Source organism: Hippocampus comes, unplaced genomic scaffold (genome assembly GCF_001891065.2).
Source record: "Hippocampus comes isolate QL1 unplaced genomic scaffold, H_comes_QL1_v1.1 scaffold174, whole genome shotgun sequence".
Taxonomy (NCBI): domain Eukaryota; kingdom Metazoa; phylum Chordata; class Actinopteri; order Syngnathiformes; family Syngnathidae; genus Hippocampus; species Hippocampus comes.
This window is the reverse complement of record NW_017805983.1, coordinates 3,874,829-3,901,015: the sequence shown is the minus strand read 5'-3', so window position 1 is coordinate 3,901,015 and position 26,187 is coordinate 3,874,829. Positions and strand designations below refer to the sequence as shown.

General features: G+C 42.6%; 1 protein-coding gene across 1 annotated transcript in view; it reads left to right on the top strand.

Moving 5' to 3' along the window:
* epha2b (eph receptor A2 b) overlaps nt 1-20,451 on the top strand; it is a 32,161-nt gene extending 11,710 nt beyond the window's left edge. Inside the window, exons 4-17 of the mRNA XM_019891485.1 lie at nt 6,926-7,081; nt 7,796-8,137; nt 8,230-8,360; nt 12,386-12,557; nt 12,644-12,743; nt 14,013-14,068; nt 14,156-14,281; nt 14,820-15,005; nt 15,071-15,132; nt 15,682-15,891; nt 15,974-16,123; nt 16,206-16,399; nt 17,994-18,149; nt 19,144-20,451. Coding sequence (XP_019747044.1) covers nt 6,926-7,081; nt 7,796-8,137; nt 8,230-8,360; nt 12,386-12,557; nt 12,644-12,743; nt 14,013-14,068; nt 14,156-14,281; nt 14,820-15,005; nt 15,071-15,132; nt 15,682-15,891; nt 15,974-16,123; nt 16,206-16,399; nt 17,994-18,149; nt 19,144-19,252 — 2,150 coding nt within the window. The 3' untranslated portion in view covers nt 19,253-20,451. The remainder of the gene's footprint in view (nt 1-6,925; nt 7,082-7,795; nt 8,138-8,229; nt 8,361-12,385; nt 12,558-12,643; nt 12,744-14,012; nt 14,069-14,155; nt 14,282-14,819; nt 15,006-15,070; nt 15,133-15,681; nt 15,892-15,973; nt 16,124-16,205; nt 16,400-17,993; nt 18,150-19,143) is intronic.
* The last annotated feature ends 5,736 nt before the right edge of the window (nt 20,452-26,187 follow it).

Here is a 26,187-nt window from a genome sequence, read left to right as displayed (position 1 = left end):
GTCCTCGCGTGCCCCCCCCCCCCCCCCCCCCCCCCCCCCGTTATCTCAAAAGCCGGACACTCACAAGCTATTCGTTTTTTTTTTTCTCCGAGTGGTTATTCAGGCGCCATAAACGCCGGATTTATCCAAACATAGGCGGGGTTCCCGAGGACGCAAACTGCTCTCGCAACAGCTTGGGGTCAGGTGCTGGTCAATACGGAGATGACCGCAATGTGAGAAGGGAACCTTCTTGTAATCAGTTTACTCTCCTATCTGAGAGCCTGACCTCAGAGCTCCAGGGGTTAAGCATCTTTTTACAGGCTTATGAGATATTCACTTATTACATTGTCCTAAATGATGGTGTGCCATTACAGCTATCTCAACTGCGTCAAAGCCATCCCGGTGCCTGTAGGCCGTAACTTTATACCCCATATTTGAGCCGCTGATTAAGACAGAGCGTTGACTAAAGACATGATGTTACAGAGCCAAGATTTACGTGATGGACAATGTGCTTGAGTGGGGAGGATTAAAAAAAAAAGGTGTGTGTGTGTGTGTGTGTGTGTGTGTGTGTGTGCGCGCGTGTGTGTGGGGGGGGGGGGGGGGGGGGGGGGGAATGGGGGCCTTTAGTTCATCAGATGTTTGGACTCTTAAAAGTCTTTTTGTTCGCGTTCATATCAGAAGTCTTCCTTGGGGTTTTGGGTCTGTGTCGTCGTCAGGTCAACACAGTTAAATGTCCCCCATTTGCACACTTGACTCAATGCTGCTTCTTCTCTTGGTCACGCTTGCTGTGTTTTCTTACGTTCATCGAACCCCTGAGGAAGGAAGGAAGCGCTGCGTCAGCCTCACGCTTCCTGCTTCCTGTCGTGTCCCGAAACAATCCGCCTTCTACGTGGACTCAGGAAGCTTCCTTGCGCTGTTGTCGAAGAATCCTCTTTGGTGAATACCTCAAGCGTCATCTACTGAAAGTTCCTCCCATTCATGCAGGGGTGAACAATTCCGGTCCTCAAGCGTCGGTATCCTGGATTCTTTGTATGTCTCCGTGCTCCAAAACACCCGATTCAAATGATCGGCTCATCAGCAAGTGCTGGAGAAGCTGAATAACGATGCGATGATCATTTGAATCCGGTGTGTTGGAGTAGGAAGACGTCGAAAACATCCAAGATACTGGCCATTGAGGGCTTGGTTAAACCTCCGAGAAGAGCCAGGAAGAACAGAGGTATTTAAGACAAAAAACATGGAATTCGAAATCTGATTGCTGGAGGGAAGTGTTTAGATTGGGGTACGTGAGAAACTCAATTTAGATTCATGGTTTAGGCGAGCGAGTGATCCAATTCTGAGATCCTTTGTGCTCCAAGGCCAAGACAAGACACCGAATGTAACTTCAGCCCTGGGTGGTATAACCAAAAATGTAAGATACACAGCGTGCAATGTGTTCACAATATTTTACAGTAGATTGACTTGGGATGTGGTCGTTGCAATCTCGATCCACAGTTTGCTTTTGCTCTCGTAGGGATGTCCTCTAGCAAACGTGTTGACGTGACATATGGCTTAACTTTTCGTTTGCTCGACTCATAGATTCTTGATAATCCAAAACAAGCTTGTGGTTAAGGTGGAGGAACAAATTTCTCACGTTGCTGTCTCCACTGACAACTTTCGTCCTCATTTGGTCTGTCAGATTTTTTTTCCAAGTCAGGAAAGCTCTGTGTCATCACCTTCTACAAGTTCTGCAGCTTGGATTTTGGAACTTCAGTCTCCATCTTATCGTAATTTAACACCAGAGAAGTCATGTTAATCCTCCCCGCGACTCGCAATCACACCTTGCATGTTTAGATGCATAACACTGAAAAGGATACGGTGTGAACCAGTATTACTCGCAATTATTCAGCAGTACCTCATCATTTTGAGGATTCAAAACAATTTTGGCAGAGAAACGGGCTTCAGAGCTTAGTGTGTCAAGAGTGTTGTCAGCAGATTGCAACAGAAATGGCGATATTGAAAGAGTCACAGAAAGGCATAGAAGTGGACGTTCTTGGAAATGTATTGGTGAATTGATGGATGAAATACCTCTTGTGAATTTTGCCACTTAGCTCCGTGTTACAGAACAGTAAGTCGTGCAAAAAGTACTGAAGCAAAACGGTTGGACAAGTGCATTCAGCCGTTCGGATTACGTTCATCTATTTAAAGGTTTAAAGTGCATTTTAGGTCCATCCTGAAGTTTCACACTTTTATGTACGCTCCTGCTGAGGTAGCCGACATATACGTTGTGACTAAAATGCATTGTTGAAATGTGGTTTCATACGCGAACAATTCTCATCGCTGTAGAAAAAGTTGTTTATCTTCCACTTGGTTTTTCGTTTAGTATGCATGTCAGTAGCAAAACCCATTGTTTGGTTTAATTTTGACAGTTTATTCCTAAAAACGTTACATGAACAAAGACCGAATTCCTTATCATAAATTGACATCATGGAGACAACAAAGTCAGTTTTTTTTTTTTTTTTTTTTTTGTTCCTCATTGGAGAAAGAGTAGCAGTGCGGCTTGTTTTGGTTGGGACCTCCTGTTGCGTGGCATTCACCGGAATGCATCTTGATGTGACTGGAAGGTCGCGCAAGACGGCAGTGCAGACGGGAGTCCAGCTTGCCTTTTTTTTTCACTTGCCATGTGGCATTTGGGCAACTCCCATCCGCAGGGCTTTCTCTCTGTTCGCACTTGAATGGTGTGGCATTCTCCTTGCCTGCTGCTTGCCAGTGAATAGCAATGTTAATGGCTTAGCTGGGGAGAAGGGAGGAAGGAATTTGGGGATTACGGGTGTGGAGAGGTAGAGCTACGAATGTGAGTTGCGGGCAGCAGCTGCTTCCCCTTCTCAATGCTGGAGTCAGGTCTGCCCTGTGTCTTTTCGCCCTTTCTATCAGTCCTCCGCAGGATGCTCTGCTCCTCGCCGCCGCCTATCTCGCTTGGCCTGGTTAATAAGTAGCGAAGCAGCTGGCCCAGGCAGAGAGGAGCTTCTGTCTTAATGGCAGGCTTGAATGACGTGCCAGCGCATTCTTTTCATGCAAACTAGTTGTCTTTGTTCTTCCGCCCAACCTTCGAGTTAATGTGCACCTCTTTGCAGGAGCTCGCATTGATATGATACGGCAGGGCTGAACAATTAATCCAATTCAAGTCATCGTGGCAACGTAGCACGAGGCTTGAAAATAACGATTTTTCGATTGAAAGCCATTGTGTGAATCAATGACAATGAATGAGGAGTAAAGTAGTCATTTTAAGGGGATTTTTTTTTTTGCAGGGATAATGGGGAGTTTCAATGTATTTCAGCTTTCAAGTGTCATACTGAGAATGTTAGACTGTAATTGTGTATTTGTAGAAATTTAATTTTTCATCAATACATTACATTTACTCATGAACAAACAATTAGCTTTTTATATACAGTATAATAAACACACAGAGGTGTCTTAAATTCACCCTGAGCAGAGCAGCAAACTATTTTATTGTCTAGAAACATTTTCAGTGGGGCAATTTAAAACAGAAATTGGAATTTTAACTTGCCGTGTCTTTATTTTAAAAAAAAATCCTTAAATGAAGACAGCTCAAGAGTAAACAGTTGGCATAGTAAACTGCATTCACTGTTGATTAATGTCATCAATTACAATAAAAAAAGGTAAATGGTTCAGTTGTTTGATAATAATCCTCAATTGGATTTTTAAAGACTTAATCTAGTTTAGGGAATTAGTTGATGAGACACCGTGGTGGTGAATATTAGTAGGCGAGATTGGTTAAGATGTCAGATGATTGTACTTGATTTCGCAACAGGACAAATTGGCCCAAATTACCTCACTCACCTTTTCTCAAAATTGAACTAAAGTACAGGCCGCATCGGTTGTGTTTATGTTGGGCCTCAAATGACTAGCTGCAGCCCTGCGCTGAGCCACTGACTTTTAGCAAGCCGGCTGACACACGCAAAAAGTGTGATTAGCGTCTCATACGTCGGTGCAGAAGACAGCGAGTAGCCGAGATGACTTATGTGACCATCAACACTCCACACATACGTCACATTAATACGCTTCGGTTTGGAAGAGAGGCAGACTCGCAACGAGCGGGTCTCGCTTCCCCCGGGCCTGCTGCGATACTCGCCTCCTGCGTCCGGCACAGATGGAGCAGAGGCATCTCAAGTGGCCACTCTGATGATTTTCTTTTTCATGTTCGGAACGATGACGACGTCTATCTGGCCTCAGGAGTTAGCATTCAAGGATTTCCATAACATTTGGCAGCTCTGCATATTCTCAAATAAATTCCCATTTGCAGGTTTGTGTTTCATTGTGTGCGAGTGAGTTGCAAAATGCTCATTTTGAATCACAGACTGTGATGCAAAGCTGCTTATTTGAAGCCTTGTAGGAGGACACAATCTTCAAATCGCAAAGGCTGCAATGTATGATTTTTTTTTTTTTTTTATGGTTGAGATACAGTTTGTGTTAGGTAGATGAAGTGTCTGAATTCAGGGATTAACGAGCCTTTATTTGAGCATAAACTTAACCTACAAAACCAAAACATTTTTGACTAACAACATTGGTTTTGTTTTGTTGTAATATATTTCATTTCTTGCTTGTGTTTGTTACAGAGCAGATGCAACTGCAATTGCAAACCTGATTGGAAAAAGCCTTACTTGTAGATGAAGTTTACTCAACTGAAAACCGGTCTATTAGGTCTCTTCTTTTTACCAAACTATGAGTTCCTTGTGTTCATTTTCACCGTCCCACGTTTTGGTCTCTGCTGTTGCTTGGGTACACTCGCGGTTCAGCGACTAGATGAAAGAAAAGTTGAAGTAGATTCATCAACAAAGTTTTTGATTACCGTATTTATTTTCCATCACAGTACCTCCGTCTCCACCCTTTTTTTTTTTTGGGTTGTATCACTGACTAAGGTTGAAGGATATTTTGACAAATACACACAAATGTTTTAAAATATAACTCACCTTTACACTGATTATAGTTTGTGGGAGTCCTGCGTATGTTTCTCTCCAGCAAACCAGATCTCCTCCTCATGTGTTTTATATAGAAATCTTTGAACTCCCTCATGTCTGCTGCCGTCGCAGACTGTCACGCCGGCAGCAGACAGGCGACACTAAAGTCTTTTGTAAATTGGCCTATTGGAAGACGACATGCCAAAAGTGCATGAGGAGTCGATTTGAATGGTTCAACATTGCAGCGGACAAGTAAAGTCGACTTGTGCTCTTATCGGTTCACCTCGTAACATGTTCATTTCCAGTTTTATGCCACCTGTCAGGGGCTATTTCAACCCTGCGGCATTCCGAGTGGGATAAGAGGCAACCCGTGTTAAGAGCAACATACATGTACATAGAAATGCAGCCAAATTGACGTGAACAGGTGACCGGCAACAGGCACAAGCCGCCCATGCGAACGTGTAAACGTGCCATGGTGAGAGGACACGAACAGCAGCCGCTGTCGCTAACCGCTGGCGGAATGTTCACGGGCAAAAGAGTGCTCTCTCATTTTCACTCTTTTATACCGCGCTCTCTGGAACATTTCACGCCGTATTAAGTTCATATTTCAGCATGTCGACGCACGGCGGGGCGGGCGCGCTACCTACGGTTCTGGCCACTTCATGCTGGACGTGTGAAAGCAAGTGTCACCTTATCTGAGCCACATGCGTTCAAAAGCATGCATGTGGTGTGAGGGGGGGAAGAATGTGGTAGAATGTTGAGTGCTCTTCATTCAGCACTGCTCCCCTCTGTTGCTTTTAGTTGTATTTCTTTTTAAATGTGTCAGGTATATCATTTTCTTTCTTGTGTCAGATAGGAAAGATGACTCCATTGAAGAAGTGAGAATCAACACACATAGTGAGCACATTAACACACTTGGTAAATCCAGTTTCTTTACTCGCTTGCAAATTCGAGCCTTATCTTGCACAGCAGCACTTTGAAACAGTAATCCATGCCTTGATGACATGTCAGATGGGTTATTGTAAGGGGAGTTTACTTTGGAGTCAGCCAGGCCAGACTCAAATGTCTTGGTTGAATTTGCTGCTATTCATCTCTTGACTGGAACACAAAAGAGGGAGCGCCTGACTCTTATTTTGACCTCCCTCAACTGGCTGACTGTGCACTTTAAATTTCGTTTTATGATTTTGCTATTTCTTTTCAATCTCGAACCGGTTATTCCTTAGCTTTCAACAGAGTATGAGACTTTGAACCGTGATTTTAGTGTTTGTTACCATTAGTTGTTACCATTTTGTTTCAAAACTATGTTAAATTGTCTTCTGTTTTATGATTTTTTTTCTCCAGAGCAGGAGAAACCCGTATTGAAAATGTCACAAGTCAGTAGTAATTTGGCTTTTAAATTCCCAAACTGATGCCATTAAAAAAGGGTGAAACAATCACATTGTCATACACAATTTTCTGACTGTACACAGGCTCAATGTTTCCTGCAGAGAGCACATCTAGATTGCAAAATCTAAAAATAACGCACACGTCTTTGGCCATGTCAAATGGAAATGAATTGAACCATGATGTTGAAGTTTCAAAGGGATGCCAATGTTTTAAGTATGAGTGCAACTTGTAGCCTCCCACTGTACTCGTCTTCCTGCTGTGGAATGTGGGACGACTGGTTGCGTTTGCTTAGAGAGGCCGCAATTTGCTGTGTTACAAGAAGCAGAGAGAAGAAGTATCGGTAGCAGTGTTGCAGAGATGGAGAGTTGAAATGACTTGAGTCAACACTGCACAGCCTCCCGTTTTCCTTCTCATATCTCTGTCACCTTTGACCGGTGTCTAATGAAACGTTCCACTGAAGCTTGCTCTTACACACAAGAGGTAAAAAGTTCACGGCACTGGCGCGATCTTCAAGGAGGTTGGACCGACTGCTTCCGTGTCACATGTAATGTTTGCCTCAAGTCACACTTGCAAATGTCTTTTTTTTTTCTCTCTCTTCTGTGCAGAATGTCAGCCCGGCTTCTTCAAAGTGGAAGCTTCTGGTGAGAAGTGTCAGCCATGTCCTGCCAACTCCCAAGGGCTGGGCTCCGGGACTTTGTTCTGTTCCTGCATGGATGGCTTTTTTCGGGCCCCCAACGACCCCCCCACTGGACCGTGCTCAGGTGATGACACGCCCTCATCTCCTTTTTCACACCAACAAGTGTGACCTTTGGCTCATATGGACAGAAGTATCGGGAACGGAAATGCGTCTCACTGAAGAGTCAGACAAGAATTTGTGTTTGGCTCCCTCACCAAACTCTTCCACGCATGCCTTAATGGACCTTACTATGTGCAAACATTTAAAATGAGAAGGAAAGAAAATTGCTCGTATGCTGACAAACTCATACTAGAGAATTTTGAAGTCTCTGAAGCAGGTGTCCCAGACAGATGGGCTCGGTGAAATTGTGAGTTTTCGCCTAGGTCAGTCTCAAGCACGATACGAGTTTAACAAGGTGTACATTGGCTCCCATTCCAATAAAATTTAGCTTTTTCCTCCCGAGGAGAAAAAATCTTTGCCTGTGAGTACTGTTATACTGTCTGTTTAAAAATGCATCGCTTAAAGGGTTGTCGCAAATTGACACCGATGCTTTACATTAGCCTTCTTTCGGGTTCTGCAGTGTTTAACGTGAAATGGACTTTGTACGAAAAAATTGTCCAATTGACTTTGCTCGTATCTCATGGCACCATTTTAGTACAATGAAGGTAAATCGCATGTAAATTGTTAAGCATAAGCTGCGTGCAGCTAGGAAATGGACGTCGCTCAGCTTCTTGACCACATTTTGAACACCCCGCATTCTCTATTTTAAAATCCTTATTCTTATTTGTCCTTTGCTCAGGCCTCCCCTCTGCTCCCAAAGACCTCATGGCCACCACCATACAACTATCTGCTGGAAAAATCCTCCTCTCCTGGAGTCCACCAGATGACAGTGGAGGTCGGACGGACCTGACATACAGCGTGGAATGCCAACGCTGTGAGGGCTCCTCCTGTCAGCCGTGCGGGGACAAGATCCACTATGACCCATCCAGTAACGGCCTGACCGACACTAAAGTGTCAATAAGCGAGTTGGACGCTCACCTAAACTATACCTTCACCGTGGAGGCTCACAGCGGAGTGTCCATGTTTGGCAGTCAGGCAGCGCCTTCCACCAGTGCTCTCACTACCTCGCTGCGCTACACAGGTGACGACGGATGCTGGTATTCTGTAGAGCATAACATGTCCATTTTCCTTGAGCTGAAAAAACAAACTGAAAAAGTCCCTCTGTGTCCTCAGATCCCCCAAAGATCACCTCCATTCGAATGGTGGAGAGAACAGCCACCAAGTTGTCCATCTCCTGGGATGTGTCCCCCCGACCGCGCTTCCAACTTCGGCCCTTCCGCTATGAACTAACCTATCGCAAGAAGGTACTTTTCTTCTCACAATTAAAATTACGCACAAGTATTGACAGAACACTTGTCCTATCATCAGCATGGATTGAATCACTCTTTTGCATTTTGCATGAATTAAAGTCAAAGATATGCAGATAAAAGGCAGATTCTTTGGGGTTTGTTGAAATCTGTGTTATTGCGCACCGCAGTGGTAAGGTAGGTTAGACGTGATATGGTGAATAAAGCGCATGACTAATACTGCACAGGTCTTGAAACAGTAGCTTTATTGTGACTGGGCTTAGAAATCCCGAAGCTTTCCATGGGAAGTTGAGCCGAGGAATTTGGTAGCTCCGCTGTGTATGTTGGACGCGTTCCATGTCGGGAGATTGATGAGAATGAACGTAACCGTTAACTGGACCTTTGAAATCATTTATCCCATCGGTATCATGAATGGTGACCACCACATTCACAGAGAATACAGAGCGGGCCGGCCCACGAATAGTAAAAATTTAATTGACATTCATTTACCCACATCATTGCTTTAAAAGAATAAGAATAAGATAAACCATGAAAAAAGGGGTTTGCCCCCTCCAAAAAAAACCCAGGAAATTAACAATTGAAAAAAAAAACATGCTAATATATAATACTGAACACATTCAATTTAAATCATCCTGGATATATATTTGTGAATAGTACAAACATAAAAGTTCCTCCAGTGAAGACAACAAACAAAAAATAAATTACAAGGTGGTTTATCAATCTTTTCAACGACTGTGCTGTTTATACTCACACTTAACACATCTATATTTTGCAGATTTCATATTATGTAGATTAGTCTGAATTCTTGACAATTCTCTCTTGAAAATCTTTTTTTTTCAGACCTCCAATTATGTGTTCAATACATGTCACCTGCCAGATGAATGGACTTTTGCATTATCAGTTTTTAAAGACATTTGTGAATCAAAATTGAGCCAAGTAAGCATTTTGTTGCCATGCTTCCATTTAATGGCCGCAATATCCATTTGGCACACTAACTCTAGGATTATATTTTAGACATTTGATTGGAAGTGGACCTCAACTCATTAAACCTTCTTTTATACTTGGTGTACATATGCGCAAAAAAAAAAAAAAAAACACACACACTTAGACCTTTTTTGGGGGAGGAATTATGTAGAGCTCCCAGCAAGATGCAAATTTTTCTAAAACCACCACTTATAATAATAATAATAACAATAATAATACATTTTATTTATAAGCACCTTTCAAAACACTCAAGGACACCTTACAATCAAAACAGGAACAATAAAACCACAGATAAAATTATAAATAATAAAAGAAGAGATGCATTTAAACCCAGTATGCGATATTAAATAGGTGGGTTTTGAGATGGGATTTGAATGTGGGAAGAGAATCAATATTTCGAATATTGGGTGGGAGTGAGTTCCAGAGTTTGGAGGCAGAGCGGCTGAAAGCTCTTTTTAACTTGTTTCTGGTTCATTTTTCAAAGGTTGGAATGTATTTTTATTGTCATATTGTGATTTGTGACTCATGTAGATAATTGAGTAACTTGTTGAAGAAAAAAATGAAAATGAAAGCAAGCAATAATTTTTCAGACAAGCTATGCCAAATGGATACATTAGCCATATTAGGGGTTAGGATGTAGCAATAGTACACGCATGTCTGCCTCTGCAAACATTCTCTGCATGGTGAACTCAGTCAATGGGTCAATTTGCAGACACAAAGTAGCTTTAGCATTCATATCCTGTGTTTCGATGACTGTAACAACCCGATTCGTTGACATGATTGTCCAAGCGTTCAAATGCAAGCCTTGGCGTAAGCCTTACTGTCTTGTGTAACTCAAGAATGGCATTGGGAAAATAGTCACTGAAACTGACCATTTCTGCAGAAAAGCACAAGTTGAAAGAACTTGTGGAACATCATCAACTCCCTTTTACTGTATCGGGTCGTTGACATGTTCGTCCCACCATTCATTCTAATGCAAGAGTGGGAATGGTTTCGCTTGTCTAGAAATAAATAAGTGCCAGATCACAGGACATCACTTCAAGAAAGGTTGTGTGCAAGACACCGTCCAGTGACTCAATATGGAAAGGGAAAAATGACATCAGGCAACCCAGAAGAGTCAGACAAAGGGTGTCTCCGACGGCGGCAATACAGTTATTGACCCGGACTGGAAGGCCAGCCTGGGCAGTACACGTTTTCAATACTGGCACACAAAGCTGGGAGGAGAGGAAAGAATATCCTCAAACCAATTGAGGAGCTGCCAACAGACGCTGATGATGGTGTGACATTACTGGCATAAGCTCATCTTCACCACCTCATCTCATCAGTGACCAGGAGGAGAGGAAAGAAAGCCACAGGGAGGAGAAGAGCAGGCCAGCCTAGAATTTGGGCACAGGGAGATATTGAGCCAGTCCAGATTTCAGAAAAAATATATTTGCCCTCCCAAACGAAGTGAAGACACCTTTCACTTACTTCCAAACAATCTTCACGGATGAGATAAATTGATTTATTGTCTATTCTCCTCAAGGCACGGGATTTTCAATCAACACGACCCTTGCAGCGATGGAACACTTCCTGGCTGTGCTACTATTCATGGGAGGTTTTCAATTTCCTGTCATTGAAGACTGACTACTGAGCCATGGAATCAAGCTTCCCCGTGACTGCAGAAATCATGCCGTGAAATCGCATCAAGTTGCGATGTCCTTTCATCTATTTCAATGACAACCAGCAAGTCGTAGGGAGCTGCGATCTTTCCACATTAATTTCAAGCAGTCAGTGGATGAGATCATGGTTTCTTCCAAAGTGACCAGAGCAGGAAATCTGCATCAGTTCATTTGTTTCGGCTTCAAGATCTACAGTTGGCCAATACCACTGGAATCATCCATGACCTGCCGCCTCGATGTTGTTCAACGTAACTAAGTGGGGAAGAAACGAAGGTTCTGCTGAGAACCAAAGTGGTGCAGACCCAAGAATGTCTGCTGTCTTTTGCGAACAAATTCTTCACCAGTTACACTCTGCTCAAGGAAATGGATTCGTGTCTTGGCATGAAATGCATCGACACACCTCGTGAAAATCACACTGGCCGAGCTCCCTTGATGAAGGACAATGAACTGAAGAAGAAAGGGCAAGGAGCATTTGACTACAGATCATTAGAAGGGATTGCTGCCGTCCTTATCGCAACTCGACAAGACTCCCCCAAAATCAAAAAGGTGCTACTGTCCAATCTTTGGATACGCCCTTGACCTGTCTATCTCAAACGCGTGGCTGATGTACAAGAGAGACTGCAGCTTGCCGAAAAAGAAGCCAATGCCTCTAAAAAAGTTCAAACTCCAGGTTACTTTCCGTTTCCTAAATGTTAGGAAAACAACAATGGTTGGACGACCTTCTTCCCTCTCACCAGCAGAACTGAAGAGAAGATGTCGTAACACAGTCACTCATCCACTGCAGGATGTCCGCAATGACAAAACGGTACATTTGCCAGTCCACAGTGATGTCAGAGGTCGGTGTCTGTTCTGTGCAAAGGGTCAGAGCAGATGGAAGCGTGGGAAATGTAAAATCTTCCTCTGTCTGAAGGCAAGCAATTCATGCTTTGCAGCTTACCATAACAAGGACACTTGAAGTTGTTTGATCCTTACGCAATGTTCATAGTATTGCTATTTTATGACACATTTCTTTGGCTGTTTATTGTTTGTGGCCAAGTGAGCATGACTGATGTGAAAATCTCTTTTGAAATTGTCAATAAATATTCCCAAAAACAAGATTCCGCATGACACAACATATTTTGTATCCAAAAGGCATTTTGTCAAGAGTTTGGCCAGTGATTCTGGTTGGCATGGGTTTTAATAACATCTACAATTGTATTTAATTAAATTTAAATGGACTTATTTTTTTCGTTATTTGTGTCCCAAATAACCAGGAAATGCAAAGATTTTTTTACAATGAGAATTTCTTCGTCCGGCCATTCAAGGGTTCAGAGGACAAATGGTATTGATATCTTGTGAAACCAGAGTGGGCTTACTTGAAATACTCTGTCCTCTCAGGATGACAATCTGGACGTTACCACCTACACAGTGCTGATCCTGGAGAAGAGTTCTGTGCAGATCAGCGATCTGGCCCCAGGCACGGCCTACCTGTTCAGGGTGCAGGCCCTCAGGAGCGACGGCAGTCCTGGGGACTCCAGTGTAGAGGAACAGTTTGAAACCTCTTCTGCAGGTAAACAGGAGAATGAATCAGGCCACTCTTGACACGTTTGGAACATCGCAGCCGTAATTGATGCGTCTATGCTTGCCTTTTTACAGAACCGTTGACTCAGAGCAACCCTGCGCTCATTTTCGGCGTGCCAGTCGCAGGCGCGGCCGTGTTGTTTATACTGCTCGTGGTCGTCTTCCTCCGCAGACGGTCAGTAAGCACTCCTCTTCCTCGACGGGGCCTCCAAATGGCCTTTGCATTCAATCTGTCATCACCTCTTCTTTTCTTTTTTCCCTCTGTCAATTTTCTGAGTCTCAATGTGTTCTTACTCTCAAGGGAACAAAACAAAAGTGTTGCACATTCATTGGTTCAATGCTTGAGATTGTCAGGGCTTTTGAAAGGAAATGTGTCCAAAGTGCTGTATTGTCGTGACAAAAGGGATGGGCCTCTTGCTACAATGTGTTTATGTGTCTTGTAATGCTGAGCTGAAACGTTCCAATGGCAGCCTGTTTAATCGTCACTCCTTTGAATCAATTGGCTCATCAAACACAGCACATCATTTGCGCGGATCAAAGAGATCCTTTGTGAAAGCCGTGACAAAGGTTGCTAAGTGCCATTCATATTAAAGCAGGCCTGTTGCATGAGGAAGTGCAAGATGCAACCTCACCCACTCACGCAGCCTTCATGTCGGAATTTTGAGGCAATTAGTTTATGTGTGTGTGTGTGCGTGTGTGTGTGCGTGTGTGTCATGAAATACAGATGTCATACAATGGAATGATAATATTTGCACACAAAAATACACATTTTCACACCCTTGTAGTCCCTGGGGTTACTGCCATGTTTATATATGAACAATTACATGTTATGTATTGATTGCAATTATTGTTTGGTATCCCAGGGGATTCCGAGACTCTAGGTTGGTGGGAGGGATGTGCTTGTATCTTTTATTGAACTGTGTACAGTTCTTTTCTGAAACATTTATTTTGCGCAATGAAACACTTAGTTTTTTTCTTCCCCCGCCACTGCAAATGTTCCCAGTGTGGGACAAATAATGGTTATCTTATCTTATCACTTGTTTGGTGAAGCACTTTGTGTTGCTCTGTATGAAAGTGCAATACAAATCAAGGTTTGAAAACATTTTAAATCAATCATACATTTTCTATTGAGTGACCTTGCAGTGACTGTTTCAAGAACCATTTTTTTTTTGTAGAAATCATTTGTTTTCTAAATGAATCACAATTTTGAGGGCCTAAACAGGCACAAAAACACCAAACTTTGCAGACACATTGGACCTGGTGAAAAATTTCTATGATGTTTTATCTTTCTAAAAATATAGAGTTTTAAACTTCAAAATGAATTCATTTGACTAGTAACTTAAGAAGGTGTAAAACAAGAACACATTTGTGATGCGAAATATTCAATTCGGGCTCATTGAAGTGGTGGGATATAAAAGTGAACTTTTGTGTGTCTATCATTCAGGAAAAGAAACTCTCATACCAGGCAGGGACCGGAAGACGCCTACTTCTCCAGCCCAGGTACCTGTGGGGAAAAAAAAAATCCCATCTCTCTTTCTCCTCATTTCATTCATCTGACTTAATCCTTGTTGTTGTCTGACCCCAAAGAGCAACTAAAGCCCCTGAAGACCTACGTGGACCCGCACACCTACGAGGACCCCAACACAGCTGTACTGAAGTTTGCAACCGAAATCCATCCCAGCCACATCAGCAAACAGAAAGTCATTGGAGCTGGTGAGTGACAGCCTGCCAAGCGTGCTGAGAGATGTTGCAATCCCCAGCAAGGCTGTTTACACAGCACATTTTCCACAACTTAACCTGTTGATTGACAGCAGATTAGTTTGATAAGATGAACATCTACCTGACCTGTTGTAGCAAATCTTTCCAAGTTGTGATACTGTACATCGGCACCTTACAAATCTCCCACGCATGAGATGTTTATTCAAGTGGGAGTCCTTTTTTTCCTTCCGATACACACCCCAACTCCGGTTCCCATGACTGTACCCCCCTCCCTGTCTTTCTCCTCATGTGACAGCTGATTCCCATACTCCCATACCACAGGCCACCCGCTGCTTAAGCAACACCAAACCTTAAACACACCTCTGGAGGAGAGCCTCGGGCCAAACAGCCACACACTTTTTTTTTTGCTTCGTTCTGTTTCACACAAAGAAATCCCCCGCAGGCCGAAATCCAAAACGCCGGAACACACGTCCATCTGACATGGTCGTGTTCTGACTTTGTTAATATAACCTATTGCTGTTGTGTCTTACAGGAGAGTTTGGTGAGGTATATCGTGGTAGTCTGAAGGCCCCAGGTAGGACAGAGGTGGCCGTGGCCATCAAGACACTGAAGCCAGGCTACTCAGAAAAACAGAGGCAGGACTTTCTGGGCGAGGCTTCCATAATGGGCCAATTCTCCCACCAGAACATCATCCGCCTCGAGGGGGTGGTCACCAAATGTAAAGACTTTGCAATTGAAACGTCATATCACTTGGTTCTTAACATGTTTTATGTTGATGTGCAGTCAAACACGCCATGATTGTGACGGAGTACATGGAGAATGGAGCACTGGACAGATACCTCAGGGTGAGTTCACACAAATTCAACTCTGACAAATACTGGACACATAGTACAAATCTTGATTTGGGGCTGGTCCCTGTCCTGTGGGTGCTCATTTGCATTTGTGTGTGTGTGTGTGTGTGTGTGTGTGTGTGTACAAAATGGGTGTTTATATGAATGGACTAACAAAGCAGTTGTCGAGAGAATCGAAGCCACCGGAGGCCATTTTATGTTACCATTCGAGAAACCCGCTTAACTGGAATACAATGATTTCTCAGTGGCGTTTTCACATTATTTTCTGTCTTTATGGCAAAAATGTCACCCGTTGCTAGCTGAGATCGCCTCCAGCACGCGCCACGACTCTGTTTGGGATAAGCGGGGTGGTTGAAAATGGATGAATGGATGGAAAACATAGCATAATAACTTTATTAAATCACAATTAGAAGAACACAAGTACCCATTAAGTATCATCTCTTCTGTGCTCAAATTGCTAGCCTTTAACATTTACACATTCCTGGAGTGATTAGCTTCAACTGTGCTATGGAGCTGATAACATTTTTTTTTTCTTGCCGTCAGGACCGTGACGGCGAGATTTCCTCCTTCCAGCTGGTGGGCATGCTGCGTGGCATCGCCGCGGGCATGAAGTACCTCTCTGATATGAGCTACGTCCACCGCGACCTGGCTGCTCGCAACATCCTAGTCAACAACACTCTAGAGTGTAAAGTGTCCGACTTCGGCTTATCGCGAGTGCTGGAAGATGATCCTGAGGGGACCTACACCACAAGTGTGAGTAGACCCACGATGGATAGTTTGGACCCTTAACTTTAAAGGCATGTCTAGATGCATTTGGCGCCTTTTTATTGAACAGGGAGGAAAGATCCCCATTCGCTGGACAGCTCCGGAAGCAATTGCATACAGGAAGTTCACATCAGCGAGCGACGTGTGGAGTTTTGGAATTGTTATGTGGGAAGTGATGGCGTTTGGGGAAAGGCCCTACTGGGACATGAGTAATCACGAGGTGAGATTTTTGGTTTAGCTGGCACATTGCTCCAATGTTTACTGGCCGCGTATTAACAGGGCTCCTGTTATATTGTCTGCAGGTGATGAAGGCTATCAACGAGGCTTTTAGGCTGCCTGCGCCAATGGATTGTCCCTCGGCCGTTTACCAGCTCATGCTGCAATGCTGGCTCCAGGACCGCTCCAAGAGGCCGCGTTTCGGGGACATTGTCAATCTATTGGACAAATTGCTGCGGAGTCCAGACTCCCTCAAGGCCATTGCCGACTTTGACCCACGGTAACCTTTATCCAGCTCATCAAAGTACAAAGCGCCAGACATGGGCATAAAAAAATTGTGGCCACAATATACAAGGTATGTCTAAAAAGTTTCAGGATTGGTGTCACAAAAGACAAATTTCAAAACCAACAACAAACTACAAGTTTTCCCCTTTAATGTGGGCTACTTTCCTGCTCATAATGCCGTGGGCGTCTGAAAGTTCCTGTTTGAGAGAATATCGCCACGCTGGAGTAGCCTCCCGACTCACCTGACCTGGCTCCATATGATATTTTTTCCTGTTTCTCAAGCTCAAGCAAGTCATCAAGGAAATCAGCTTTGAAGACCTGGACGATATCAAGATAGCTGTGACAACAGAGCCACAGAGAATACCGGAAGAATTCTTCCAGGGCTACTTTGAAGGGATAAAACTTGTCATTTGGATTTGAAATCTATATTTTGTGATACCAGTCCTGGAACTTTTCGGACACACCTCATATGTATTAGTTTCTTTGTGGACCCAAAGTAGCAGCACTACACATTTGGGTTAGCAAATTAAGAGCACCTTCTCTTGAAATGGTACACATTCAAAAATGCTGGGTTGTTTCCCCAAACCACTTGCTGGGTTGTCGTGAATTTTTAGCAGATTGTGTTACTTTTACTCAAAATTGACTATTTCGACCCACCATATTGTTTAAAAGATTGGATGTGGGCAGGCCAAAGAGCTGAAGCTGGTTCCCATTTGTGTTCTGAAGTTGAAGTAAATTTAATGTGACATTCTGAAAAAAAAAAACATTGGTGGTGCTCGGATGAATCCGACTTTGGACACAGGGTTCAGGATTCAAATCTCAGTCAGGACAGACAGCTCACTCCGGAAGATCAGGAAGGGCATCAGGAGTAAAAACTGTGCCAAACATATCTGGATGTGAGTGGTTTGCTGTGGTGAGCCCTGACAGGTGAAATTTGCCGCTCCTTTTTAGTAAATGTTGGTCGTAAAATTACCATCATTCTTATTATTTTTATTTACCACAGCTGTAGTGCAACCAGGTAACCAATTTCTTACTAGCTCTAACTCATCAGTATTGGTAGGTTTTACCTCCTGTTGGCTCAAAACCTCAAAACAATGCTCTGGGTGTAAATAACCCAGAACTGTCTCTGTCGCTTTTGGAACCAGTACTGAGTTACAGATTTCATCCAGATTGGGTTACTTTTGACCAAGTGCTTTTAAGAGTATAAAAATCCATCCATCAATTTGATCTTGTTTGAGAAGCACTGAGAGGGGTTGTCTCATACACCGGTGCACTCAATCGATCAAACTTGATGTCTTACTAGCGGCGACAACACTCCTTGTAGAGAAACATAGACACTGTTAAATGTCTTATTGTGTGTGTGAGTGTGCAAGAATGCAAGTCGTTTTTTATCTTTTTGTGACAGTAGCAGGGGCATAAGGCCAGCTTTGTCGTATCTCACTCGTCACTTTTTCCCTGGCTGCTCCAACTGGTTTTCATCACACAGTGTCTTCCGCACTGTTATTAAATTCGTCAGTCATCTGCTTTATTATTATTATTATTATTATTATTTTAATAATGAGGGTGATTTACTCATTCTCCTCCTGCAGCGTATCAATCCGCTTGCCCAGTGTGAGCGGGTCAGACGGCTCGCCCTTCAGGTCCGTGTCCGAGTGGCTGGAATCCATAAAGATGAGCCAATACAGCGACAACTTCAGCTGCGCCGGCATCATCAGCATGGACCAAGTCCTGCAGATGAAGAACGAGTAAGTTTGGCCCGTGCTCACATTTGCTGACGCCACGTATTCCTTTTATATGATTGTGTTTTTTGGTTTTGTTCGATACATTTGATTCCAAGAGTGTATTTTTACTCCCAACGGGACATCTGTTCTTGACTTTGTCCAAGCAGCTTCTAGAATCTGCAAAATCGCTGGCGTCATTATTATCTCCAGCCTCAGTCAGAACTTGTCAAATGCTTGTTATGGAAAAAGTACAAAAAAAGATGTGGCTTTCTTTTTGAGGCCACGCCACTTCTTCTTTCTCTCATCCCTTCATCCCTCCCTTTGCCCACACACTTTGCCCGGAGCGGCGCTTTTGCAAACCCTCAAAAAGTCACTTTTGGCTGATGAGGACCAAATAGTTCTTGTGGCTTTTTTTTTTTTTTTTTTTTAAGTGAAGAGAATATTCTCGAAGAAATTGAAGGTGTAAGAGGAGTTGAGTCTTATCGTCTCACATGTATGGCAACACTTAGAAGAGGGCAATTGAATGAAATTGCCCAAACGTTTGGAGAAAAGACTTAGTCAAGCACATCATATCTGCTTGTTTGGGACAATCATGAGGCCCACAGCTTTTTCCGAGCGGGCGAGCAGCCAAAAGGAAGCCGCATAAGGCGCCATCTTCCCTGCCTGCCGTGTGCCGTTCACATCTTAACCGGCTGTGATTTGGGGAGATTGGGAAGCAGATGACAAAATCCTTTCAAGTGTTTGTCGCGGAGTATGCTGTGATTGCGTGGTTCCATCTGCAAGCACTCTGAAGGCCACCGGCAGCCAAGTGAATCATTGTTAAATCATTAAAGCCGCTAATGAAGGCTTTGACTTAAGTGCTGTCCTTTCATGTTGTTACGTTTCACCCGCTCCACATGAATGGAGTGCAAGCGGATATTTAATGACTTCAAGGCACCGGAGCGTGAAGTGTTGGAAAGGGGCCCAGAGTGCAAACGCTCAAGAAATGTCATGTCTCTCTCTTGTCTCTCTGTCACAGGGACATTAAGAAGATCGGGGTGAGGCTGCCTGGCCATTTGAAAAGAATCGCTTACAGCATTTTGGGCTTAAAGGACCAGACCAGCACCCTGAGCGTGTTCGCAGTGTGAACGCCATCACAAAGGGATTTGAAATCAAGCACTGAAGCAGAGAGCCCTTTGGACTCCCAAATGAGCTGGAGCGATACCGCAGGGACGGACGACGCAAGCAAAAACAAACATCCTGTACGCTTTTTGACGCTCGTATCAACAAAGAGAGCACAGCAAACATCAGTGAGCAATGGCGGAAATACACAAGTAGACTCCAGTACTCAGTCCTGTTTAAAAAAAAAAAAGAAAGAAAGAAACAGCACTCGTGGGAATGGTTTCACATATGTGGAGCAAACGCACAAGGTGTGGCAGTGTGGGCGGAGAGAGCGATAAAGGAGTCCAGCTTCCACTTCCTGTTCAACCGGCGAGGACGCTCGAAATGAGCTCCTGGTGGCCCCGAACCAAACTAAGCTATAATGTTGTAAGCTAAAAGTGAGGCTTATGTATGAGGTACTCTGTAAATAATCCATTTTTTTTCTTTTGATTTGGGAGTTCACCCAAACCACTGGGATTAAAACATTTCTAATGTAGCACTTCCTTTGAAAATATTGTGGTTTTGGTTTGTGTAGAAGGGACGGGAAATGGCTCGTTTTGCTTTTAGAAATGAAACGCAATGGTGCCAATGAGAAGGCACTCTATCTGATCTGCCGGTAATGAAGATGTAGTGGGTTGCCAGAATGCAAAAAAAAAAAAAAAAGATGTCTGGAGGAAATGTCAGGCTTGTCGTGGCTGAGATGATTTCTGACTAAATAATAGTTCCAACTTCTCAACTATTTTTGTAAACTACACTCAATCATGTGCTATTCTGGAGGACAGGGGGAAGAAATGCTTTGACAATGAAGTGCGAGATTTTTAAGTGCCTGTATTGAGTTTCTTTTTGAATTGATGACTGCAAATTGTTGTGTTACTGATGTACACCTTTTTTGACTTGAATTCTTCAAATGATCTTTTTGTAGATGATAGATGTAGCTTTGGAAAAAGGAATTCTTTTTGCGTCACATTTTATATGGTGTCACTTAAGAGTTCATTTTGTACAATTTCCACTGTTTCTATCCAAAGCCATTTTAGCTGCCTTTCCCAAAATGATCTTTCATCAAAGACATAATGCCTTCATTTCTGACTTTTTCAAAATGTATTTAATAGTCTATTTATTTTGTACTTTTATTTATTCGTCCTGATAAAACACTGAGCTTGGATTAGAATTGAAGGTGGCTCCGTCAGAAAAAAAAAAAAAGCTGCGTCCCTTTTATTACTGAAATATTCAAAGTTCAGTTTGCTTTCATGCATTTGTGGAGCAATAAAGTTTTGAATGCTGATTTTTGACACACAATTCTGTCCCTGTGCTTGTGAAACATAATCAGCATTTGCATGGTACAGTATATGCAGTACATAGAATTACAAGCCTGCACAATGAGAGTCATGATACTTGGGTCATGACGGAGAAAATAATGGATTATTTGGACAAGAGAAATATAGAAACCCATTTCTGCCAGTAAATAAAATAAGACAGGAAAAAAATGTTATAATCACAGTTTGTGATACATTGTCTTCATCAAAAACGAAGTCATAATGATGACCTTGTACTGTTTCTCATTATGAAATAGTATCTCATCATGATGACTTATGTTAGTACAGTATTTATTTTTTCATTAAGAACTAGTATTTCATTGATATGACTTTGTATGTCATAACCGTGAATGAAACCCTTTCAAAAAAAGTTTTCATTTAGACTAGTCAGCGAGTCGACGGCGCGATGCAGTTTCGGTTTGCGAGCAAGCTTGCGAATCAATACAACTCAATCAACTTTACTGACGAAATAGACAAATAAAGGTGCCCAAAAAAACATTTTGAAAAGAAAGCGAGTGCCTGTCTCCCAAATGTTGACTTATCACAAGTAGGCCGACAGTGTAAGCCAAATGCATTTAAGTATGTATGGAGAGCTCTTTTTAAACCAGGGAACATGCACTGGTCTTCCTGCAATATCAAAAAAATTGCCAAAACATGCAATACATTATGATTATTGTCAAGTTTAATGATATAGTGGTCCGCCACAAATAATAGACCCCCCGCTCCCTTTGACTTAGTCTCACTTTTTATATATTATTGCCTCTATTAAAACCTAGATACCGCAAATTATGATCCCAAACTCTTGAACATGATTTAAAACTCATGCCCATATTTGGCACTGGTTGCGAAACAACCCGACAGGAAGTTGCCTGGTACATTTTCCCAACGGTTTATGCAGAAAAGAGGCAACGGGTCAGCGATATATTTTTGTTTCAATGGAAATCCCTGGTTTTGCTCATCCGATTCTAATGGCGTGGCGGGATCTGGGGAATTTCGGTTGGTCTGTGATCTATGAAGACCGCTACCAGCTGTACTGCACTTCAGGCAGAGCAGGGAGCAGTCTCTTTATTACCATGACACTATGTTAAATGATCAAGTCCTCCGTTTAGTCGTTCAGGCTGTTTTTACTGGAGAACTCCGCCCAAATCCTTGCTGTTTACCCTGAAATCACTCGGCCAACATCTATCTTTCCAACTGGGTGTGCTGAGATGTCACCAGAGCGTGCTGCGCCCATTATTGAACATTTTTTCAAGCACCCAACTTTAGCGCCACCAGCCTGCTCTGTCTGCGCCCTTGCACCGCAGCGCCACATAGACAATGAATTTGTTGGGTGAACGTGTGCTCACGTGCCTTTACAGATGATTTGATTTTGAAATGGTGTTCTTTCTAATTAGGAATCTAGAGTAAGGGTTTTACATGCAACCACTCCAAGTGTACATTTTTTGCAGAGCTTCTTATATTCATCATATTCTAAAAGCACACACACACCAAAAAAAATTCGACCTGTTGGGAAAAAGCATTTGCATAGTGTTAGACTCCACTAACTACAAGTTGTCAGTAGCTCCTTTTTGCAGAGGACACACACGTTGCCAACATTGTAATGTTTAGGCGGAACATTTGACTTTTTTTTTTCCACAAGGTCGTTCAGCGTTATCACGCTTGCCGTCACCTTCAAAATGATTGATGCAAGTGACATAGCCTTTAAATACATTCTTCAGATAAGAAAAGAGGAATGTCAATGTTTAAGTATTCAATTCATCTGTAAAAAAGGAGCCTGGGAACTGGGATTTGTCACTAAGTCTGTGGCGAGTCATTGTCCTTGACTTCCAGCTGGCTGTGTGTTCTCGCCCCCCTCCGACCAATAGAAGGCCTCAAAATAGTCGCGGCTTTGTGTGGCCGGCTCTAAACGAAGAAAGACATTTTCCATCCATTCTCTCACAGCGGTGGATTTTTTTTTTCCAGTGCGAGATGGAAAAAGAGAGGCAAAGAGACTGCTGATTGTACTCATTGGTTTTATGCAAATCCACATGTGAGCATGTCCAAACCAAGCGTCGGCCGGCGGAGTTGGGCTTGATGTCCCCGTCGTCAGTCGTAATGTGATTATCCAGGCTCTGCGGGGGCTGAATGTGAGCAAGTTTGCATCTTGTCATTAAGGACAGTAAATAACAGGCATGCCTGGGGCGCAAGAGAGGAGGCAGGCCCGGTGGTGTTGGTGACGCTGGCAACGGGGTTTAGTCGGAGATTGGAGCCATGCTAAAGGTTTACACGAGGTCACATTAGCATGTTTGGCCATTGTGCCCACAGCGTGGGGACTCAGTTCTTCTCGCTGCTTCTTCCACGTCTTTTCACCGTGCGCAGACCAGATGAGAATGACGGACAGCTCATTTTTTTTACGTCCTACTTCTTCCTCTTTGTCATGCAATGAAAAAGCCGGAGGAAAAAAAAAGAAAAAAGAAAAACGCAAGCGCTGTGGAATTTACATCCTGCCTAACTTTAGCTTTGGGTTCCTGACCAGAAAACACATCCTCCAATTTTTGTCTATATTGGTCTTCCTGCGTCTCTCCTTATGGGATTTTGCACATAATTCCCCCTCCGAGCTCCACAGTGTGACTCAATTGGAAGATTTTATGCCCAGGACTAAGATGATTCGCATTTCAAAAACTACCATTTGAAACAAGTTTCTGGACTTAAACTAGATTCAACTTTGGCCACGTGGTGTCAAAAAGGAATGAATTGTTTCCCTTGAATTTCCCCAAACTTAGCTGCTGTATGCCACGTGAGATAAGGACATTACATTCAGAGTGAACCAGAGATGATTTTAAATGCCAAACTTTTACTTCTAGCTTCTACAATTCAAGAGTTGAAATGCAAATGCAGACATCTTGATTTTTTTTTTTTTTTTTTTTTTGTGACGTGAGTACATTTTTGTGGTTCCAAGTTCAAGTTAATACTTTTTATTTTGGATATTCTGAGTTAATATAAAATAACCAACTAAGAGGCTTATTTTGGAAAAAAAAATAAAATCAAATAAAAATTCACTATGCTTACGCTACCAAATTGAGTGTACGACATTAATTTCAAAACCAAAAATCAAATCATCCAAATGATATTTTACGGATCATTTTTGCAGCAGACTATGAGGTCATCAAAGGTCAAATGTGTATGATCTAAAATGTTTTTAAAATACATAGTGAATCATTATTATTTTTTAATTCATTACATACAGACTTAGGACGTAATTGTGAAACTCCACATTTGAGTGCGTCTTACCCGCGTGGGTCCGACATCCAATTCACATCTGCAAACTTCCAAGAAGCAAAAGTTCATCGAACATTTTTGCTATTCTCGTCAAAACAAAGACTGCCAGTACTGTGTTATGATTCTATTTATTGTAGTCAGCAGGATGTCCCTCTCCAAAGTGGGTGGATTTTCTTTCCTTACTTTTCAGTGCCCCCCCCCCTCTTCATTTTCGCCTGTCTGCATATGTTGTGGAGGCCATTAATCGTCCCGTGCACAACATGCACCCCAGCAGATAATTACCGTCATTAAAGCAATTAGAGAGCACATGGAGGGCAGGTTTTAGTTAGACCCCGAGGCTTCGCTCTCCTCCATCAGGAGAGCTAAGGTGGTCCACACACAAAAAAATAAGAGAAGGGAGTGAATTGGAAAAAGGCACTTCCTGTTGGTGTCGCCTTCACAGACCTCGCCAGTTTTGTGACCAGAAGCATTAGCCAGCAAAAGTCCTTCCCGCTCTCACGTCCTCTGAAGACTATTTTGGTGCTTCAGCAGATGGGAGGAAAGCAGACGGTGGTTTTGCAGCATTTATACACTTATATACACACACACACACACACACACATGCATCACCGCGCCTGTCATGTCATGTGAGCCTTAGCCTAATATTAAGCTCTCATTGTGTCTGCCACTGTGGGAGTCCTCGCAGATGCAAACGATTGAATAAGCGAAACAAGCTTCACATGTGCGCGCAAGCCGCAGAAACCCCCGGCGCTTTTCCTCACCGGGCTGGAGGATAAAACTGTCGTCCGTTGCTCGGCCTTTTCGGGACTTTTCCCAGCATTCCGCCTGTTGCCCTTGGCGCACGTGCGCAAAGAAAATAAGAAGGAAGGCCAAGGAGCCTCTGTTACAGGTTGTCTCGGAAAGGATGTTCAAAATGAAACTGGTGGTTTGAAGATGAGATCATGTTTATGTTCAGATCCAAGATAAAGTTTTTAGGTAAGTGTTAATACGGTCAACAATTGTCAGGACATAAAGGTCAGTGTCAAACCATAAAAGTCAACTAAACAACAGGAAACGTGCGCTTTTCTTTCTTTTTCTTTTTTTTCTTTAATGGTTTCAATTTCATTGAGATCCGATACAAGCACTTCATGAAAGTGTTTCTGCATTGCTGTTTTAGAGTGCCTTGTCATCCCATGACCCGCGTGTTTATTTTTGCAGCTCAAACGTAGTAGGCCAATGGCTTGACTTTTTAGACTTTTGTTTTATTTTCATTTCATGTACTCTGCAATTATTTTAATCAATCAAATTTGGCAGGCTTATTAACAACCCTCTTCTCTTTGGTAAGTCAAGTTTAGAAGACATTTATCATCACTTTGTATATCAGGCCTACTACATATCTACTTCTAATATATTTTTATTCGGCATGCATTTACCTGTATGAATTTACATGCAAATTCACATATACAAATTCATGCTTTTTTTCATAGAGCCATAATTTACAACCTCAATGATACACACATATATATTACTGAATTAAAGAAAACATTTTGGGGGGAATAACATAATTTGTGGTTTGAGATGCACACTGATCATATTTTTTTAGTACCGCGAAAGAATAATTTAAGCACATGAACTCCACACACAGGAAGGACGCAGGTGAGATTCGAACTCTTGACCTCTTAAGTGGCTGTGAGGCAGACTAGGTAACCACTAAAGTAATGTACTGTAAACTGATGCTATTCTCAACTCAAAATGTTATACAGTATTGTTAATTATTATCATTTTATGTTTAAGCATCATATAATTTCATGTTAAAATTACCTACATTGAATTCTGTTGTTTAATAATTACTTAGACATGGAGTATATTGATAGCTTATGATTGGCTGTTGAAGTAAGGAAAAGCAGGAAGTAATTCATGGCCGAGACGAGAGGAGTGTTGTTCGATTTTACTGTGGAGCAGGCGTCTTGAAGTAAAGCTGCGTTCAAACGGAATCCATCTCTCTTTTTTGCCGTTTCTTAAAGTAGAGCCATCCATTTATGAACAACGAACCCCTCAACTTACAGTACTGTGCTGCTGAGCTGGCACCATAAAGGTTTTTATTTTTAATGGGACGATTAAACAAGAACCCCCCTCAAGAAAAAAATAGAGGAACATGGTAATTCAAACAGTGCATTTTAAAACTCAAATTAAGTCTTGTAGGTTACAGTCCCAACGTCACTTTTTAACTTTTTTTGGAGCTTTTTTTCAAACAATAGTGCCTCCCCCTGCTGGCCATGGTATAGAAGTCATGTTTTTTAGACAGTACGCAAGAGGTCCTCGCGAGGTGTTTTTGGTATTGCCTTTTATTACATCATTTTGCTTGACTGTAT